The sequence below is a fragment of the Aythya marila genome (genome assembly GCF_965140915.1).
Source record: "Aythya marila genome assembly, chromosome: 1".
In the NCBI taxonomy this organism is placed as follows: domain Eukaryota; kingdom Metazoa; phylum Chordata; class Aves; order Anseriformes; family Anatidae; genus Aythya; species Aythya marila.
The window spans coordinates 18,334,599-18,350,424 of record NC_139042.1 but is presented as its reverse complement, the minus strand read 5'-3'; the positions used below and the strand labels follow the sequence as shown (position 1 = coordinate 18,350,424).

Below are 15,826 nucleotides of genomic sequence, written 5' to 3'. Positions count from 1 at the left end.
CACTGCACAAAGCCACTCAGATCTACAACACACATTTCCTAGGATTAAAGTTCATTTTCAAATACACAGCAGAGCTCCTAAGGCAGACGCACAATTTTAGTGAAATTAGTTTACCTTTATTTTAAGCTTATGTGTCCAACTATATAGGCGTTCAATGCTATATGGCATCTCAATAGACATATCCAAGGAGAATCCACTAAAAACAGAGAACAAATGAATGGTGGTCCAGGGAAGATGATGATTAATCTGCATGCAATGACATCTCCATGAGAATGAGCTATGTTTCCTGACCTTTTAAACTCATTGGATGAAAGTGGAGAATACTAAACTATTTAGACAAGTTTCTGTCTCTGTCCCCACTGTTTTTTTTAAGGTATTCAGATTGTTTTTTGCCAATTTCAGCCAATCTTGTCTCATAAAATAAGATTACCTGCTCTCTGCACTGCTTCTTGGTTTGTGTATCTTGGGACTGAATTAGCCATTTTTGCCACACTATCACAATAGTTATTTATTCCAGGTTGCTGACTCACCACAAACCTGGGTTATTGGTAGTCACTATATTGCAGGATAACATCTCCCAGACTGTAGGTGTGTAGGGCTGCAAACATTTCCTTTATGTGTAGCCTTCTATTGTTCAGTCTTACGTTTTGGTAAATAGCCCCTTTTAAAAACTGTCATTGACTACTCAGAGTCCTAACCTCAATATTATTGAATGCACCATGAAACTGTGTATCTTCTGCACAGTATATGAGCAATTATTTTCTATTTACAGTCACATCTCCATTATCTTTTAAGATGCTTGTGGATAAAATATGCAATAGGTATGCACAGTCCCAGAGCAGCTGCAGAACCAGAGTGAAGAAAAAATTATTATATTATTAAGCATTATATAAATGTTTGCAGCTAACTCGGATATCTTTGTGTTGCTATCTCTAGGATCTGATGTTGAAAAGTGAGGTAGTAATACCTGACCTCCATCCTCACACAGTAACTATTCTTAAGTATTTCCCAATTTTTATTCACATTTTCTGGTTGAATTGTCCCTTCACCTTAAAATTAAATTGTATTATATTTTTAAGTATATTTTCTACAACTGGATGTGTATTATATGAACATGTGAATTTATTTCTGATATGCGTATGCCAGAAATAGTGCCAAATCTTTAGTTATCAGTACAATATTACTACCAATCAACAGTAACTGTACTGAATAAAAGCAAGGTAACAGTATGGAGCACTACTTCAGGATTAAATACAGTTTGAGAAAATTACAACAGATGTTGTTTGTGCCAGCTTTGCAGCTAGAACAGAGGACATGCTCAAGAAAAACACTTCTCATTTGATTTTAATACGGAAAATTCAATTCCCTGAATAACATAAGTTTTGACACATTTACTGCTACTGCTACCTACGTGCCTTGCGATTCCAGTTGAGAACAGCCACATGCAGAAACATTATCGGGAATTAAGTTATCATATTCTGTTTCCAAGAAGTCTTACTTTACCAGCCACATTGTCGTTTCAGGTAATTGTATTTTTAAATTTAAAATACAAGTGCAAAGAAAGGCTAAAATGTTAAGTGCAATGATACTGCATATATGAAGATCAGGTAGGCTCATTAAATTGGGAATTTATGTATAATCCTTAGTAACAGAAATGTCTCTGAAACAAAAGGAAGTATTTATGATAATATCTATCTAAGGATGACAGATTAGAATTAAACATTAAACTAGTCTCTTGATAATGCAATATTCCATATAAGTAGAAAAACATTAAATGCAGATATTTTAACTTAATGTTTTAAAAATATTGATAATAAATCAAATTACAGTATTAATGAAAGCAACTTACTTCTTCACTGGTTTTATTTGTCTAACACAAACCTTCTTTACTGTATCCTACAAAAGAAAAAGAAAAAAATCTTATACTGCACCAGTTGTGAAGTATTTGTATGTAATCCCTGACACTTCTATCCAGCTGGAGCTCCTTTCTCTTATTCTGTCACTAAGATGGGACTGTCTGGAACCCTGTTTACTTCATTCATTCATATGGCTTTGTCATCTGAGCATCACTGCAGCTAAAATTCAGATGAGCCTGCATATGCTGCTCTCCCAAAGACACAATGAACTTCAGAACTTAGTATAATATATCTCTGAAGCAGAAGGCATGACTGTTGAACGGTCAGACATACGACACAGCTATATGATCTCACAGGGAGTAGGACCACAAGGACCACCTTTGGCTCTTTGCCAGCATTTAAACAGAGATGACCTCCCCTCCCACCTGAACAATTCCTGAGCCATCAGGGACATCCAAAGAAACAGATGGGAAACCTGCTCAAAGGAGGCAGAGAAGGATAATAGCAGCGTTCAGCAGATGCTCAGCTGCTGTTTCATGAGGGGTATACAAAATGCCTATTTTCTTGCAAGCCAAAGGAGGAACAGCAAGGACAGAAACAACAGATAACTCAAAATACGAGATCTAGTTTAAATGTGTTCCAACTCAAGTCAACTTTTCAAGTACCGCAAGAGTAAATAAATCCTCAGAGATACTACAGGCTTTCTACTGATCATGGCACTCCTAAGCTTGTGTTCACATTGCTTTTTAAAAATCCTGTTATGACAAGAATGATAAACACAATTATCTTTTAATAAAAAGAGAAGAAATTAAACGGAAGATAATCATGATCTTACTGAACTCTCTTGTGTAACTGCAATCCCCTAGGTACAAAATCCTTGCTTCAAAAGAAGATGCTATTTTAAGATTGTATTTTAACAAACCTGCGTGTTTTCATTCAGTGCTTTGTCCTGTTGCCATGGTGATACAGAAGCAGGCATATGAAAAGTGATACAACCATTCTGACAACTCAGTTCGGTGATATAGGTGATTTTGATTAGAACTGTAGAGTTTGGAGATAAATTCCCAACACTTATTACAAAAATATCCTAAAAAAAGAGACTAGATTTAATGTCATTGTTAAAGCCCTTGTTTTCCAAAACAATAATTTAATTGGTGATACAGCACAATCAATTTAAATGCTAACACAGAAAACACTACTTGGTTTTTGAGGTGTATAAGGAAAAATGATGCTAAGACCATAAGTATTAAACTTTTGATATCTTTTCAAGATTTCTAGGCAAGACTGATCAGTAATAACTAAATAAATCAATCTTTTATTAAAAAAAAAGCTGTGATTTCTTTAAAAATGTAAGCTCCTAAAAGAAATATTTGTTTTATATAAGCCGTGGAACATACTTGAAGAAACAACAGCAGTTTACTAAAAGGATCAAATGTATGCTCCAAGAAAGTTCTAGTAAAAAGCAGCTTCCCAACAAAGACATAATTGAGCAAAGATTCTGATGGGAATATTCACACATGCCCAGATAACCTATCTGTAATCTGACAAATGCAAAATTTTCAAGTAGGTTATGAAACTATGATATTCAACATACCGGTGCATCTTGGTCCATTAGATAAGCTCCATCGCCCTGACTGATAGCTTTACGATATTCTCTGTGTGCTTGTTTCTTTTCTTTAACCTATGAAAGATTTTCCAAAATAAGTGTTTTCATCTCTATAAACAGAACACTTTCATCCCTATATACAGAACACAGTATTCTCTTACATGACATTACCGCATGACAGTCAAGTGGTAATAACAAAGAACTTGAGAGAAAACAAAATTAATTTTGGTGTTGTATGCTTTATTACTAAATAAGTGCTTTCAAATCTTGAAATTGAAGGACCTACATCAAAGGCAGTGTACAGTAACAACTTACCTTTCCAATGATGTGTTTTCCATTGATAAAAGCTTCAAATCCACAAACAGCAGCTTTATCATCCAAGGGAAAAACATATTTAGCTTCAATCGGACTACTGCTTTGATTGGTGTAGGTCTGAAATATTACTACCTGAAATGAACATATTTTTATAGCTCCATAACATTAAAATGTGATTAAAACATCAATACTGTAAGAGAAACAGCATAACTGCATTGCATGGCAAAATATCAATATGTATGCCACAGCCTGATGATTTATTTGTACATTAGAAATGAAGGTATAACATTCACTGGTGCTTGGCAAATAAATATCTCACAAAATGCAAGGAGCTGTGGAATTTTTACTCTCTAAATTATTAATCAAATCTCTTCCAGAAGAAGAGTAATCCGTGACTTTACAAAGGTTACATGATGCAGAGCTGGAGCTGTCTAGCTATTGCCTGCAAAAGTTGTCACCATTTCAATAAGTCTGTAATAGTTTCAAGCCGGTAACGTCTAAACAAGAAGGAAGAATAAACAAAACTAATAAAAAAAGTTTTATTTAATATTATGATATATTGAAAGGGATGTTTGTATAAGCCTGTATGTGTAGCATCTATTTTCTACTGACAGTATTTCTGTCTCTGAGGTAGCAGATTGCATCTTTCTTTTCACATCTGCTCTTCTGTTTACTTCCCTTGCGTCCTAACAAAATCCCAAGAATTCCTCATTTGCCTTTGCTGCTGTTCTTATTGTCCCTTGCCATCACATCATTTCTGGTTTATGCTCTGTAGCTCTGCTTTATAAACTGCTTTCTGCTTTGGTGGACTGGGTCGTAGCACAGATGCTACTGTGCAGTAATTCATTCCATAGGAAAGCAAACCAAAATATAATGATGATCCCTCATGAGAAGAACAGTTGTTCAAAGGGATCAGACTGATCAGACAACAGTGGTGAGTGTCAGAACAGTTTAAGCACAGACTCATCTGACAACAGTTCTTCTATCTCTTTACTCTCCTGTTTTTGCTTTGCTTTCTTTTTTAGGACTTCAGCAACAAATAAAAACATGAATTCATGAATTGTTCTTATGAAACTACTTCAGCACTGGACACCCCAGGATACAGATGTTTGTGCACAGAGACACATATGACAGAATCCAGTAGAAACACAGCTTTTGCATGATCAAGACTGCCCCAGACAGGACTCAGTTGCAGGGGGAAAGAGATTGTGGAATTATGCCCCAGGACAGAAAAAAGCCTGCGTCTTGACAGGATGCGTTCTTAGGGCATATATACAAAACAACCAAACAAAAAATTTAGCTTGCTTGGCTAACTTTTATTAGCTAATTTTCGCTAACCTTTAATAGCTAATTTTCAAGCTAGAACAGCAAGTTCTTTTGTACTGACTGATATTTTACTTGTAATAGCTAATTTAGGTTGTCTAACCAAAGTTAAAAACAAAACACACAAATATATTTCCAGAAATTTTTAGTCATCCTAGGTATTTTTTACTGGTTTATAATTCAGCTGGCAAACAGCTGAAAAAGAAGGTCTTTACACGGAAACAGAATGCATATGCTACTGCAGTAAGTTTCTCTGCAGTGCTGATTTGATTGCACATCAACAGAAACAGACTGAAAAATAAAGCCAAGCCTTTCACTGACCAAAGAGCTTTTGGCACTTGTTTGATTACACACCCCTACAAATAAGAACTTTTCATGCAGTTTCAAGATTTTCCTTCATTTAGAGATTGAATTGCCTTTTTATTTTTTTTTCTAATTTTATTTTTTAATGATTAAAACACTACTTAACAACTGAAATAATTTTTCAGGACTGACTTATAGGAAGGAACAATAAATATCATACTTTACCTGTGCTACAAAGTCTATTATCTTTGCCTTAATATGAAAGCCTTCCAGAGGAACAGGATTTCCCAGTTTGTCTTGAAGACCAGTTCTTACTGTATTTGAAATATTTGCACTTGGTAACGCATAGCCTAAACAAAGAGTTTACGAAATATTAGAAAGCTATTTTTTAAAATGCACATTTGAGAAGCAGGTTTGAAACTAATCCTATATCAATGACCCAAGTTTATTTATGCACCTCAGAACACACAAATTAAAAGTAATCTTCATTTTTGTTATGAATACTTGTGTTGCACTGCTTCTGCTGACTGTCACCAGCTCATGATAAGTCTTCAAGGTCTTACAAGGTCTTTGTTTAAAACCTTGCATTTGAATTATTAAAAGACCATCTCATGATTTATGCAAAAGTGCTTCTTGTGCTTCTCTTGAAACACACTGTGACAGGAGGAGTTCCAACTATCATTGGTAATTAGGCTTACAGGAAATCTGTTAAACAGATGCTACATGGATGCCACATAACTAATTTGGTAACATCCACAAATAAACTTCAAATGATTTTTTAATAAGCTAGCTGCATACAAGAACTTTAAAAAGCATTCTGATAAATATTTAGGGAACTTTGAAAGCAAGCCAAGAGTACAAACAGAAAATATTTCTTACTTTCATTCTGTACATGACATTGTGACTCTGTCTCACTGTTATCTTTCACCAGTTCCACCCCAGTTCCAGGCTGAAATGGTTTTATTTGATCTTCAGGAAGACAAAACTTAACAACATATCTAATTTTAACCTGTGCGGTTTTGTACACAACAAATTCATCATCCTGGAAGAGCAAAGAAAGGTATTTCACAATTAAAAAAAAGCTGTTGATAATATTTTAAAAATGCAGATTTATTAAGAGATGAACCTAAATGACATCACTTTTGATAAATACTAAAAATATGACTTTTTTTTTTTTACTCCCCTAATCTCTCCTTATTACTACCATTTACATCTGTTATGTTTGCTTTCTCCACATTCCTTATATTTCTTACTCACTGTAACGCACAATCATTCTTCAGAACAACTAAGAACAAAAAGAAATAAAAAAAATTGGTGGATATCTAGCCAGTGACTTTATCTGTTTGTGTACCAGTAAGGCTTTCATCATCACCTTTGAGTATCAACCTTTAAGGACCGGGATTTTACCAGTTGGATTCTATTATAAAACAGTGAACCTTCCATGGTGGTGATTTCTTATTCCATACAAAGCACTTTTGTATGGAATAAGATGGTAATGGTGTAAAGAACACCATTTCCAAATAGCAATTTCAATGTCATAAATCAGATATTTATAGGATGATTCAGTTATAATAAAAAAGAATGCTAACATACTTCTTTTAAGTATTGCTTTCTTGCAGAAATTTTAAATCTCCTCGTAACCAGTAACTTAGAACCTTAGATGTTTTATATGTACTTTACAGGCTGTAAAATAGACAAAAGTGATTCTGTGCATTACGGTCTAGTGATTTAGTGTCTGAACTGGAATATACAGGTTATACTAATTCTGTTATCTATCACTGGTATAAATAAATCCTAACACTGCAGGATCAGTACCTCGAAGTCTGAAGAGATGTCTGCTGTCTTACGGACTCCATGTACACTGTTATAACCTGATGGTGCATCATTTAATGAAAAATCTCGTTCATACAAATCTAAACAGGATCCAAGTGCCACATCACAAACTGCAAGGAGTCGGCTTCCATCCATTTCACTGGGTGAAGAATACTTAATACTGGCACTATATGAAAGAAAAGATCATACACATTTTATTAAAATTGATTTTAAAGTAAAGCTCCTAGGAGTTCAAGGATACACAAATACTTTTGAACAGATGATCAGGAAAGAAATAATAATTAAATTACCTTAAGAGTATTAAACATTTTATCTATTTAATTTGCAAAGCAAAAAGAATACACAAGGGATATTATCAAAAGATATTGTCTTATTCACACCTAACAGAATCACTGAAGTAAATGCCACTTCCCAGATTTCCAATGTCAGTTCTTTCCAGGCCATGATCTTCAACAACCACTTTTGGCAAGAGGAGTCCTCTAGAGGGAAAAAAAAAAAAAAAGTCACAAAAGTCACACAATGAATGAAGTTCAAAATACTTTTGCATAAAATATGTGGGCTAATACATGTTGTGCAATTATGAACCACAGAGGATTAAGTCAAATACACTTTACAAAAACCATACATAGAGACTCAAGGAAAATCAAGTCTATTCATCAAAAATAAATCCCAAAGCCATATGAATCACCAAGACATTGACTACATAAGCTATTGAGACTGTTTGCTTTTTTCATTTAGCAGAAAAGCAACACATTTCCCAGACTCATTACTATGCCTGAGTAAATCCATAGAATTGTCATAAAACTAGATATTGCATTATTCCAGGAAATTACGATAATCTAAAATTATTTCTGATAAAATGGTCATAGGTAAATAATGTGGAAGTGGACGGGAAGACAAGAAGTGGAAGGACGACATCATTAATGGAATTCGTTCCTAAAACAGAGTAAATTATCCATGCAGCCATTAATCTCCCATTCTCTCCATTTTGTCATCTTTCATCTGGATTTAAACTACAGCCCTCCTCATCATAACCAAATAGCTCCATCTCAATGCTAATCCAGCTGGAAAGTAATCACATTTATCATTACAAAAGAATGATTTCCCTTCCGGGGTTCTGCAGAAGGATATGAATAGTTATATAAATGTTAACAGTAAAAAAATAATGTAAAAGTTTCACAAAAGAAAGCATTTTTTAAAATCCAATATATTTAATTATATATAATTAACCCTAACCCAATGTCACAAAAAATGGAATGTAAATTTTTACCTGGAGAGAATTCCCATGAAATTGCGCACAGATGATGCATGGAATAAGGATCGAATATTTCCAAGACTGCCCAGAAATTCTGCTGTTTCACTTACTCTGCCAACACTATACACTTGTAAAATTCTCACTGGACAATCACTGCAAGAAATTTGAAATGATCTTTGACTTCAAAAACTTGTTTAAGAACAATCTACTGCCAAGAGATAATGCCTTGTAGTAAATCTCAAAGTAACATTAAATCTTTGGTTTTGGTGGTTTTGGTTAGCAATTTGGGAGGCAAAAAAATATGATAACAGCAGTAAGAGACAAAAAAAAAAAAGAAAAAAAAAAAAAGATAACAGCAATTACTGAAAACACCAGAGATATTTAAAACCTATGACAAAGTTCAAGATTTATTCAGACATTCAGGGAGAAATAAAATACGCAAAGACGTAAAATGTAAAATACGTAAAGTCAGATGAAATTATCTCATTTGATATTTTGGAACCTAAATTCAAAGATGTGATGTATAAAGCCCATATAACTCCATGCACTGCAGAGTCTGGCATTATATAAATTATTGCCAAATCTATCTTGTACTAAAAATTCTCCTACTGCGAAGGCTCATATAACTCACCATCTTGGCTGAACCCTGAACATCTTAGCATATTCAGGCTATCTGAATGTAGCAACTTGGACTTCCCAATTAAGAAATACACTTGAGAGGAGGAAAACTTAGGTTGCAGTCCCACCTCCAGCAAGATTTATGTGTTTTTCATACAGTAGTTACTGGGCAGAGCACACACCAGGATTTACGTCCTTCCCTTGTGATTACACTAAGCAACAGATTCAGACTTCCAGACTTCTTTCCATTTTTCTTACCAGCTGAATGCTTTATTTAGCTGCTTGTATAGAGGCCCAAGTGGGAAACTGTGTGCTCACCACCTTCCTTCTGCTTTACCAGTCTGCTATGTACACGTCTTTGGAACATGCTTCCTCTGATGACAGAGCCTAGACTGGGGACTGGATTGCTCAAGAGTGGCAAGGTAGCAATGCCTTAAGAAATACCCAGAAGATAGTATGAGGATTCTAGGATTCCTGACTGTCACACAGTGAGGAACCTTAGGATTTACAAAACAACTAAGTAGAGGACTTAGGGATCACAATTTTAAATTTAGATAAATAAAGTAGGCAGTACACTTGGAAAGTAAAAGCAAATCAAGCCTTTGCTTACAAGTCAGAGCTTCATGCTTTTAAGATTTAGTAAACTTCAGTGAGTCTTGAGTTCCTAAATGCTAAAACAATATTGGTAAAACAATATGCTAAACAAAATGCTAAAACAATACTGGTAAACAATTTATAAACATACTATATGAACTTCATTTTTTTTTTTGAGAGAATTTGGACCCTGAGCCTTTAGTATGTTTCTACTGCAGTTGATTTTTTTTTTTGAGATTGCTTTTAGTTAAAACACTAAGTTTGCAAGTGCAGAGACTGAAAGGCACTAAATATGCTCCAATTCTTGCAATTTAATTATGCTTTGTTATCTTTCATATAAAAAAAAAAGACAAAATTTTGGGTGAAAAATCCCGTGCTTGTAACTAGTTAGAAGATCATAGAGCCTATTAATTAGTTTATAGGCCCTAAATTTGATAACTGTGATCCACAAAGAGCAGTCCTGTGGGCTCACATAACAGCTAATTTCCAAAAGGCTTACTTAATTGGTTCTGTCTCAAAGAACTTTAAGGTGGAATTGAGTCACATAAACTCTTTCTATTAATTTTAAATGACTTCATTTAGACAAAATGTCAAGTATCACAAGTACTGAACTTTGCCAAAAACCAGCAGAAGGTTGCATGTTTGAGCACAGCGCTCCTTCCATATTTGAGCAATTCATATTTGGGTACAACTGCTTAGTAACCAGCAGTTGCTAGGGTTTAGGCCTTAGCAAGGGCCTGAGCTGCTTAACGCTACATTTACTCAGTAAAAACAGACTTGAAGTGAAGTGCTCACTATATAACTACCTGAAAGGAGGTTGCAACAAGGAGGGCATTGATCTCTTTTCTCAGGTGACAAGTGATAGAACACAAGGCAATGGCCTCGAGTTACACCAAGGGAGGTTTAGATTGGGTATCAGGAAGAATTTCTTCATGGAAAGGGTGGTTAGGCATTGGAACGGGCTGCCCAGGGAGGTGACAGAGTCACCATCCCTGGAGGTATTTCAGAGCCATGTGGATGTGGTGCTTAGGGACAGGGTTTAGTGGTGGATTTGGTGTTAGGTGACGGTTGGACTTGATGATCTTAAGGGACTTTTCCAACCTAAACAATTCTATGATTCTATATAGCTGAACTGAAGCCCACTCCATTCTACTATGCATCAATGATTATTCATTGATTATTCAATTTCTAGAATGACATTCTCTTTAAATTTATTTCTCCATGTTTATCCATTTTTACATTTCATTAGTTAATCAAAAAACACAGGGTACCCAGTCAGAAGCCAATGTCAAGAACATTAAATAGAATAGTACGCAAATCCACAGAATAGATTCCCAGAAATACATGTTTTTCATACAACTGAAAGCTACCTGAAAAGGGACATCAAGTTCTGTAGATAATAAAAAGATGACCAGGTAGTCCACCTCTCCTCCCCACCTACTCCATCATATTTATTCTAATAATACACATAAAGAAATATTTGTTTTTCTCAGCAACCCCCCAAGTTTTATTTTCATGTTCGCTTTCCCTGTATTCTATGAAATACCTGGTAATAAATATTGCAAAGCAGAATGAACAAGCCTAAAAGCCATATATCTTCTTGAAATAGCTCCTATATATAGACAGCTTTTCACAATCTGAAAAGGGGAAAAAATTAACAATCTCATTTTCAGTTTTCTGAATTTACTTCCATTGGTTCTAGTATAGGTTATGGCAAATATGCCTGCTCTGCAATCCCATTAGTTTGACACTGCATAGTAACACTGCATAGAACCTAATAATTCATTCCTTTTTAGAGGTGTTTTGTGCACCATACCTTGCATGTTGCTAGAATCATTGCACAACTATTAAACACTCACTTGTAATTCTTTTTTAACACTTGCTGTGCAACATAGCGATATTCATCACTTATTGGATCAATAGCTTCAATCTTGCACCTCAGGGCTTGGTATTTGGCCAAAGATGTTGGGTTTGGGCATGACATATTTGTTTCCTGTATATTAAGCATGTCTCGGATGAGCTACAAAATAAAGACAAATTTATAAATACTTGTTAGATTTTAATTAAGAAACCACACAAAACAGACTAAATTAGATAAAGTGCCAGTGCAGCAACAACAAAAAGAATATGGAAAAGAACATTTCCACTGGCTAGATAACAAGTGGAACACGAGCAAATAGCTGTAGAATCCCATGAAAACAAAACAGAAAAAAAAACACGTATGCAGGTGATAAATTGTTTCTGTACAACTGCAAATCAAGTTTTGCATCGAGCCTGCTCATAACAGCTCCAGGGACCAGTATTTGTGCTTGGATACCATTTTGATTTTGCTTTTGAGGCAATCCTGACTTACTATAATCTTACCATATTGTCCCTGATGCCCCTGTCCAGTTAGGGCAATAGCACAAGGCATCCATGTACTTTTCTCAGATCAAGAAGGACACCTAACTTAAAAAAAAAAAAAAAAAAAAAAAAAAGTAACGCTAAACTTCACTGAGTCATGGGAAAACTTTATGAGACATAGTAGTTTTTTGATAGCAGAAGGCTTCCAAGGTTAAAAGTGCTATTAACATTTACTCTTTTAGAATGATAGAGAGCCACCTTCTCTCTACCTCTCCCCCTTTATTTTTTGTAACTTACAGAAGACTGACTTCTGGATATCCTTTGCCAAAACCAAGAAGTATCTCCGTTGGAATCTACGGAATTTACATTACAATTGTAATACAAGGAGAAAATTTGAGTTTGCTCTACAGTTACAAGTATGATGTAGTTGTCAGGGCCATGAGTGCCTCTCACCTCTCCCGAAACTCTGGCTGCTTGAGTTTTGAGCAGGCTTTGACTGTGAAGATTTGGGGCCTGAAAAAGAGCTGTGGGAAAACTTAGTGGAATCCTGCCCCTTCTCTGCTCAAGAGATGCAATTACGCTAAGGCTCTTGTCCTTGGTTTCTTGGCTGAGCTATGTTGCAGACGTGTCTACATCCAGCCTCGTATGTCCTTGGTTCTGACTCAGATCCTGTGAACCTGAGTTCCTAGTTAGACCTTGGACCAGCTGGAAAAGCCCATGATGAGGGGGCAATCTGGACCATTGTCTGACCCTGCTAACTGGCACCAGCAGTCACTATCTGCTGCTCTGCTCCTAACTAAGTACCTCAGTACTTCCCTGTCAGTGTTTTGTATGTAGTTTATGATAGTGAATAGAAAATGATTATGTGTATGCTTGAGCAGTTGCCAGGGTCAGCAGGATGATAAGATCAGTTTCATGTGTCTCATTTAATCCAGCTGAAGATACCATTATAACAATAATTGCAGTTGAAACTCTGTCACAATCTGGATGGCAATTGATCCTCTTCTTCAACATGTTCAGTACCTGCCATGAGCATTACTTTATTCATAAAATTCCAGTAAATGACTTTTTTAAACTGACAGTCTGTGACTGTTGATTTATCTACCGAGTGTGTTCAAAACTCGTGTAGCACATTGTAGACTGGGGCTTACTATCAGTCTGGAAAAGTTACCTGACACAGGTCCTGTTTTCTAGATAACAGCTTTTTGGAAACTTCGTAGTCTATTTCAGTCTTGTGACGTATAAGTGCATAGAATTCCATCATCATCTTTTGTAGCGCTGCCTCATCAGCTCCCTCATCCAGTGCATTCTTTACCTGGAGCAAAATACCTTCTGCTTTGCTCACCTTTAAGAGAAGAGATTATTAAGCTGAAAGCCATCACAAAATTACTGGTAGAACACAAAGCAACAAATACTGAAAACGAAAAATTTGATTCCATGTTGAAATAAAACTTGAACTGTTAATGCAATATCCAGCAAAAATATACTTGCATCTCAGATATGAAAATAGTTTTAGATGTCAGACATTATTCTACCCTTATACTAGGCTACTTGCTAAGTACCTTGGAAGAGCTAAGAGGCAGTAAAATAACCTGTCTGAAATAAAACAGAATATGAATCAGATTGAAAGATAGTGATACTTGACATCCTGTTGATTCACATTGTTAGCTTTAATATATTGATGAAATAACTACATATATTAGATGATAATAAATTTCTTACTAAATTTCTAACTGCAATAATTTATCCTAAAATACATAAAACAGAGTAGAAATACTATTTATAAAATGCAACCTACTGATCAAAAGTAATGAGTCATTTTAGACAGTTTCTCTAGACAGATAATCTATATATTTGCTTGTGTCTGCATATTCATTCTCAACTGGAAATTTTTCACAGAATGCTCTATGTTACTTTTTATTCTTGGGGCAGGAGGAAAAAGGCAAAGTGCTCTTTAATTTACATGAGCCATATGCAACAGCTAGTAAAATGCTGACACTAGAGGCTGCATAACAAAGTCTTACTGCAGTTCAATATTGACCCAAGGCTGGTCTCAGTCTCACAAAGGCCTTCAGAAAAAAATGGAAAGTTAATCTAATTGAATAGCAACCCACTTCTTTGTTTCAAATATCCAGAGATTTTTATTTTTATTTTTATTTTATTTCTACACAAATGCTATTTCTCTTGCAAACTAATTATAAGTGGGAAAAGGTAGTGAAAACACTTTTAGCATATTCTTACAAATCTCTGCATTGGGATGCAGAGTCTTTTAGGTCTATGATTCAGCTTTCTCAAAAACTACCAATGATTGAACATTATTTATCAAATTATCAACTATTTGTCAAATTTTACCTACCTATCCTATGGTAGGAATCTTGATATTGAAACAATTGCATCTCACAGAAAACATCTACAATAAACAGAATTTCCTTTGTCTTTGCTGATTTATGAAATGCACTCACTACTGTCTTTGAGTTAATGTATAAAGCATCACTATTGTATCACTTACCCATCACAATCTACATGAGTGTATACTTCCATATTAAAAAGTGAAAGGAATATTCTCCTACCATAGATCAATTGATCAAAATTCAAATCACAAATCAGAAGTGTCTTATGTATGAAGATCAGGGCAAAGTCATTCCAGAATTAGGGAACTTCTACTGGCAAAGCTCTTCCAATTTAAAACCAACATAATCTCCGAATATTTTTTCCTCCAGTACTAACAAAGATGAAAAAACTTGCTGTCTTAAGCAGCCATGACTTAAATTATACAAACTTAAATCACATGAATAAACATTAGCCTCCTAACTGTTTAGGAAAGAAAGCAAAACCACTGAGGTAAGTGGAAAAAAAAGATTAAATGAACCATAGAGTTAACAGAGGGATGGATAGGCAATTTCTTTCAGTAACAGTTGTAATATCCAAAGGCCTTCATGAGATGCCACATGTTAATTATATGTGTCATCTGATAATACAGTCATGGACTATAATTAAAACTATTTTTACTAATACAAGAGAAAGTCTGACTGAAATACAGTTGAAACATATTGGCAGAAGACAACAAACTACCATTATGCACTGTCTTCTACAACTATCTTTTTATGGGACTTGATAGAAGGGATCCTCCCATAAGCACTGTGTACATTACTATAAAATGGAAAAGACAGCCATCTGCTCTAGGGAGTACAGCAGGTTTTTAGTGTCATAATTCAAAATCAAAATTTGAGATAAAATTTCTGAAGCATGGATATGTTGACGTATAGGAGTACCCGATGTAATTACCAATTCCGATCTGAAACAGAACATTCTTGTTTGCTGGGTAAAAAATACTTATAATAGCATTTATGCATGGGTCCTCGTGGAGTAACAAGAATTAACTTACATCATTTAGACTTATGTTGTTTACTGATTCAAACAGTAGGCTATCCAGGTGACCAACAGCTTCTGCCCAGATCAGTTCCACAAAATCACTAACTTGCTGAGATATAGCACTTGAACTTATGGATTCTTCTAGAAGTAACTGTAGTAAAACAAACACAATTCAGTGGAAAGACAAAGATGCAAGAGGAACTTTCCTATTCTCGTCAACCATACAGTACACAATACACATTCATGCTTAATATAATTTCTTCAGCTCCATCAACTTGAAGGGAAGTTTTGCCTTTTTAACTCTTTCAGGTGGAGAGCATGGAAGGCAGGTGGCCATGATCTACCTTGAAAATTGGGACATAACATCTTGGAGAAGACAGAAGTTGATTTGTTTGATATCTTTAACAT

At 35.1% G+C, this 15,826-nt stretch overlaps 1 protein-coding gene across 1 annotated transcript in view; it reads right to left on the bottom strand.

The window, feature by feature from the left end:
- PARP4 (poly(ADP-ribose) polymerase family member 4) overlaps positions 1 to 15,826 on the bottom strand; it is a 48,169-nt gene that overhangs the window by 21,098 nt on the left and 11,245 nt on the right. Inside the window, exons 8-20 of the mRNA XM_082763567.1 lie at positions 15,432 to 15,569; positions 13,218 to 13,391; positions 11,563 to 11,723; positions 8,507 to 8,644; positions 7,617 to 7,715; positions 7,219 to 7,402; positions 6,283 to 6,445; positions 5,629 to 5,753; positions 3,778 to 3,909; positions 3,451 to 3,537; positions 2,779 to 2,943; positions 1,850 to 1,896; positions 115 to 196 (exon numbers count right to left, since the gene is read on the bottom strand). Of these exons, the coding sequence (XP_082619693.1) occupies positions 115 to 196; positions 1,850 to 1,896; positions 2,779 to 2,943; positions 3,451 to 3,537; positions 3,778 to 3,909; positions 5,629 to 5,753; positions 6,283 to 6,445; positions 7,219 to 7,402; positions 7,617 to 7,715; positions 8,507 to 8,644; positions 11,563 to 11,723; positions 13,218 to 13,391; positions 15,432 to 15,569 (1,695 nt within the window). The remainder of the gene's footprint in view (positions 1 to 114; positions 197 to 1,849; positions 1,897 to 2,778; positions 2,944 to 3,450; positions 3,538 to 3,777; positions 3,910 to 5,628; positions 5,754 to 6,282; positions 6,446 to 7,218; positions 7,403 to 7,616; positions 7,716 to 8,506; positions 8,645 to 11,562; positions 11,724 to 13,217; positions 13,392 to 15,431; positions 15,570 to 15,826) is intronic.